This window comes from Eleutherodactylus coqui, chromosome 1 (assembly GCF_035609145.1).
Source record: "Eleutherodactylus coqui strain aEleCoq1 chromosome 1, aEleCoq1.hap1, whole genome shotgun sequence".
NCBI lineage: Eukaryota > Metazoa > Chordata > Amphibia > Anura > Eleutherodactylidae > Eleutherodactylus > Eleutherodactylus coqui.
Window position 1 is genome coordinate 269452599 of NC_089837.1, and position 6000 is coordinate 269458598.

The following is a 6000-nucleotide window of genomic DNA, read 5'->3' on the forward strand; positions in this document are numbered from 1 at the left end:
TCTTAATGTGTCTACCCCTGATCTCTGTCTCGAGGCCCCGAATGGCCTTCCAGACAGCGCAAAGTTCTTTGTAGTTGGAGGATTGAGCAGCTTCCTCCCGGTTCCAGCCCCCTTGGACGTAATGACGGCCTAAGTGGGCCCCCCAACCAGTTGCACTTGCGTCAGTAAAGATGGATACTGGGGATGCGGGGTACCAAGCCGTGGCTCTGGCAAGGTTGGAGATAGACATCCACCATTCCAAGGAGGATTTTATCTTGTAGGTAAGGACGACTTTCCGATCCAGGGAGGCGGGGGATTTATCCCAGTTGTTTAGGATAAAGTCTTGGAGGGTTCTACCATGTAACTGGGCCCAAGGGACTACCCCGATGCAAGATGTCATGAGGCAGAGGACCCTCATGCCTCTCCTAAGGGAGACTTCAGTGGTTAAAGAAAGTGCCCGACACTCATCCTGGATCATTTTTTGCCTTTCTAGGGGAAGGGATGAGCACTGATGGTGTGAGTCCAGAATCACTCCCAGAATTATTATTATTTTTTTTTTCTTTCTTTCTGCTCGGGCAGAAGACTGGATTTAGAGGAGTTGATGATCCAGCCTAATGACTCGAACAGACGGAGTGTGAGGTTGACCTGGAACTGGAGTTCTGAAGCCGATCCTGCTATGATCAGGAAATCGTCGAGGTATGGGACAATCAACACCTTGTCAGTGCCGCCACCATCTCTAACACCAGTTTGGAGAACACCCGGGGTGCGGAGAAAATCCCGAACGGCAGGCACGTAAATTGAAAGTGAGAGACAGAGCCATCTATCACCAGGGCAAACCGCAGAAACCGCTGGGAATCTATGTGTATACGGACATGGTAATATGCGTCCTATAAGTCCACGGTGGCCATGACACTATCCGGCGCAATTAAGGGGATTGCTGACCGCACCGATTCCATTTTAAATCTTTGATACGCGATAGATTTATTCAGGAATTTCAGATTAATTATAGTTCTATAGGATCCGTTGGGTTTTTTGATTAGGAACAAGGGGGAGTAGCACCCCTTGAATAGTCCTTCTGCGGGAACCCGAGTGATGGCCCCTAGGGACAACAGCTCTTGCACCCCCAACTGGAGGGCCTGAGCAAACGCAGGTCACTGGCAGGGGGTGACCACGAACCTCCGGGGAGGAGAGGAGAAAATTCAATTTTCTAGCCATCCGAGACTAGGCGTAAGGCCCAGGGATTGGAGGTCACCTCGTTCCATCTAAGGGCGAACCCCTTCAGTCTACCCCCTACTTGTAGGATCCGGGAAGGCGGATTCTCACCCTTTCCGCCTTTGGGATAGGACCAGCGTCTGGTTTTTCCTTTCCCCTTGTATGCTCTAGAGGGAACAAAAGGAGGAGAGTAGGAGGAGGAAGGCCGCTTAAACGATTTCTCCGATGGTAGTCCCTGGCTCTTATCCGATGCCTTCTCTAGGAGACTATCCAAGGAAGGCCTGAAGATTCTGTGTCCTTGGAAGGGCAGGGAACAGAGTCTATTCTTGGAGGCGTTATCTCCTGTCCAGGCCTTAACCCAGGCAGCCCTCCTGCTGTGTTCGAGAGGGCTGCTGAACGGGCCCCGAACCTCACTGACTCCATAGAGGTGTCTGCCAGGAAGCCAGTTGCCTCTGGAGGAGGGGAAGGCAGCTGGAGATGTCCTCCCTAGAGCCCCTCTGAGAAATCAGCGTCTGGAGTTGGTCTAACAAGACCAACATAGATCTCGCCACAGATGTGGCCGTGATGTTGGCTTTGATGGTCCAGGCCGCGGTCTCCCAGGCCTTTTTCATCGCAGAATCCACTCTTGTATCTAGTGGATCCCGCAGTTGGGAAACGTCCTCAAAAGGGGAGGGCTGCTTTTTTTGAGACCCTGGCGACCGCCAGATCCACCTTAGGGACAGTTTCTAGGAACTCAATATCTTCTGCTGTGAAGACCATCTGATCCTTGAATTCCTTGGACAGGAAGAATTTCTGATCTGCCTGTTTCCACTGTGTCAGGATCAGCTGTTTTAAAATGTCATTAACTGGAAATGACGGTTTTGGCTGTGGTAGGAGTCCCCGGAACAGGCAATCCTGAAAGGATGGCTGCTGCGGCACCTCTTCCTCCACCTGCATGGTGCGCCGGACTGCAGTTAACAGCTGACCCAAGTCCGCTGATGAAAAGAAATACTTCCTTGCATCCTTCATGGGCGGCATGGATTCTGAAGGAGAATCTTCTAGGACCTCCTCAGAGTCTGACTCTTCCATTCGTGCCCGCCTTACCCTTTCCGTGGGGGGCGGCAGAGAAAGAGAGCGAGGCTTCAATCTCCTCGCGGATCATGGATCGGATGTCCGATATGCCCGAGGAGCCCTCTTCGCAGATCACCTTCTCCGTACAGTCCGCGCATAGTGGCTTGGTGTGGCCCTCTTCTAGCCGCCGCAAGCAAACTGGACATTTGCGCACTCGCTTTTTGGCCTCTCTAACCTTTTGTGCATCTTTGTCCTAAGAGACAGAGACAGCAAAAAGGACTTCCAGCACCAGATCCTGATGTCTCAATCCTCCCTCCCCGGTACTCCCAAAGCAGTCTACTCACCAGCAGGCTGCTTTCAGTGTCCTCTCTGGCTGACATCTTCAGTAAGGTGCAGACAGGAGAGATGCAGAGGAATCCAGTCCTTTTAAATTTTCAAATTTGGCGCCGACACGCCCCCTTTAAGTGAGGCTCCGCCCCCCGTGACGCAGCCGCGCTGACGTCACGCCGCCGCGCCGGACCTGGGGGATACGCCGCATACACTGGGACGCCGCCAACCAGCACACCCGTGGGGACGCACGCCGACCAGCACACACGTGGGGACGCCGACCGGACCCGCCGCCTAGGAGACACACATGGCGCCGTGCTCGCGCCGAACGGACCGCCCCGAGCGCTGCTGGCATACCTCTCTAGACGTGGATCCCTGGAGACACCGGCGTCCGAGCCTGCAGGTACCGGGGCTGCTTCCTACCGGTACGACAACCCCACTGGGCAGCGTACCGGGGGAGGATTTTTCCACTGGGGGAACAGTGCTGGGTAGATCCTGCGGGTGAGGGTCCCCTCGTAGGGTCTCATCCGCGCAAGCCCTGCCAGCCCGAACAGAGAGTCGTCCCCCCACGGGCGGACAGGCTGCATGGGAGTCTTCTTTCTTCATTCACCTCCAGCATACACCTGGAGGCTCCGCTTGGACTGTCCTGTAGGGACAGGAAGACACTGGTGAGCCGGTGGTGGGAGTTGCCTTTTGTATTTTCCGCTTCCTGTCCCAACAGGTGTCCAGCAGACAACCTCCATGTGTATGCTGTCTGTATGCTGTCAGGATGACGAGGGGAAAAGCACATACAGAAAGGGAGGAATAAGGCTAAGCAGTGGCACATGTGAAAAAGACTTGGGTATACTAATCTCTCTCTCGCTCTCTCTCTCTCTCTCAAAAGAATTAGCGTCCAAATTTTACGTGCGGAATCTAATTTTCTCACTTTCCGGTGTCATAGAAACTGGAAATTTGGCACGAGCATTGATTAGGTCATAAATAGGAAAAGCTAATGGGTCCCAACTCGATTATTCAATTCTATGCACAAAAGAGTTAGCGTCCACATTTTACGTACGAAATCTAGTTCTCTCACTTCCCAATGTCATAGAAACTTGAAATTTGCCACGGGCATTGATTATGTCATAAATAGGAAAAGTTAATGGGTCCCAACTCGATTATTCAATCCTAAGTGCAAAAGAATTAGCGTCCAAATTTTACGTATGAAATCTAATTCTCTCACTTCCTGATGTAATTTTATATAAAGGAAACGTCGCATGGTTACCTCCACGTGGTGTTTCCACGTGGAGCAAGAAGTTACCAAGATGGTGAGCAGTCTGCACACCATTCCCTATGAAGAACAGTTAAAGGATCTGGGAATGTTTAGCTTGTAAAAAAGAAGGCTGAGAGGTGACTTAGCAGCAGTCTACAAATTTTCTGTAGGGCTATCACAGTGCAGAGGGATCAGCCCTATTCTCATTTGCACAAGGAAAGACTAGAAGCAATCGGATGAAGCTGAAAGGGAGGAGGCAAATTGGATATTAGAAAAAAAACAAACTTTCTGACAGTGAGAGTGATCAATGATTGGAACAGGTTGCCACCGAAGGTGGTGAGTTCTTCAAACAGAGGCTGGATAGACATCTGCCTGGGATGATTTAGTGATCCTGCATTGAGCAGAGGCTTGCACCTGATGACCCTGTAGGTCGCTTCCTACTCTACCATTCTAGGATTTCATATATACGTTATAATTTTAGTTTCATGAATTAGATATGCCTGCAGAAGAGCAATAATCTGTTTTAAATGTTGCTTGTGTTTACTTTTTATTTGTACAAACTTCCCTGGCAAAGTACAGTCCCCTTTCTGTATAGTCCTTGTAGACATTGCAGCAGGGTATGTTTCCGCACGTGTGTGTTTTACGACAGAGGCATGTAGGGTACGATATTCTTTACAGTATTGTTTCAGTTCATTGAGGTTTGTGAGCAATTATCGTTCAAAATTCATTAAAGCAATGGCATATGAGCAATAATCGTTGCATGTAAATGCTACCATCGTGCACTTTTTTGTCTTAATGATTTTCAGCTTAAAAACCATTGTTGAGACCACACGCTGTGTTCTCCACATGAGATAACATTGTATTCTCTCTTCAGCCTGTGTGAGAAAACAGATCAGAGTCTGTTATCTCCATGGGAGCTAGAAATTACATTGTATTCTCTTAGTAGCCTGTGACAGAACAATGGAGCTAATTGCAGAGCTCAGACAAACTGCTGAGTTCTGCAAGCAGCTCTCGAAGGCTCATTTTCCCACGAAAGAAGTGCCCATTAGTACTTTATGCAAAACGATTGCTAAAACTTTCAAATCGTTTGAATGATTATCTTTGCGTGTAAATGGGCCTTTAAGGCCCTACCATGGCATTTCAATTTGGGTGAGGTCTGGACTTTGACTGGGCCATTGCAAAACCTTAATTCTTTTATTTTCCAACCATTGTAATGTAGATATGCTTGTGTACTTGAGATCATTGTCCTGTTATATATGACCCAGTTTCAGTAAGCTTTAGCTTTTGGATAGGTGGCCTAACATTTGACTCTAAAATACGAGGTGTACAGAAAAATTCATGGTCAATGCAATGACTGCAAATTACCCAGGTCCTGTGGTTACACAACAACCCCAAATTATCACTCCTCCACCACCATGCTTGACAGTTGGTATGAGGTTTTTGTGTTGATATGCTGTGTTAGGTTTTTTTGCCAAATGTGGTGCTGGGCATTGTTCCAGGAGTCTCCTGTTGTTCAGATGCAACTTTGCAAACTTTGGCAGTGCTGCCAGGTTCATTGTGCAAAGCTGACAAGTGAGATACAAAAAGAATGAAGGCATCACTATAATGTGACTGCTCTAGGTATATTTCAAGATTTTTTTTTCAATATGGATAGTCACCTAAAAATTGCACCAAAAAGGTATAAAATTATTTAAATCATTTTCTGATTCCCTCCACATTCACATTCTCTAATTCTATAGAAAATCTGTACACTAATCTAAACAGGCCTGTTCAATATATGATGCGCAAACTAATTTCCTTTATTTTTCTTCACAGTGGATTATATCATCATGCAATTTGGTCGCATAGCAGATGATGCATTCACCATGGACTATAAGTACCCCATGTGTACAGTTCAAGCATTTGCAATTGCACTATCTAGCTTTGATGGAAAGTTGGCATGCGAATGATGTACCTAAGGACTTCCCCTTAATTACAAGTCAATCCTCAATACATGAAAAAAAAAACTATTTATAATAAAACAAAAAGAAATCTCAAGTGTGTCATTTTTTTTCTATGTCCAACAGAAGGCCGTGTAAAGGCCCATTTAACACGGAATGATGATAGCTGCTTTGTTCTCAGAGCTTTTAGCTGGTATCCTACTGAGAAGTCCCAGCGGGATACCAGATGAAAGAATGCCATCA

The 6000-nt window shown here is 47.7% G+C and overlaps 1 protein-coding gene across 1 annotated transcript in view; it reads left to right on the plus strand.

Moving 5' to 3' along the window:
* The window catches only part of LOC136581912 (tubby-related protein 1-like), a 116172-nt gene extending 110406 nt beyond the window's left edge, over positions 1-5766 (plus strand). The window contains exon 9 of the mRNA XM_066582617.1: positions 5633-5766. Within this exon, the coding sequence (XP_066438714.1) occupies positions 5633-5766 (134 nt within the window). The remainder of the gene's footprint in view (positions 1-5632) is intronic.
* The last annotated feature ends 234 nt before the right edge of the window (positions 5767-6000 follow it).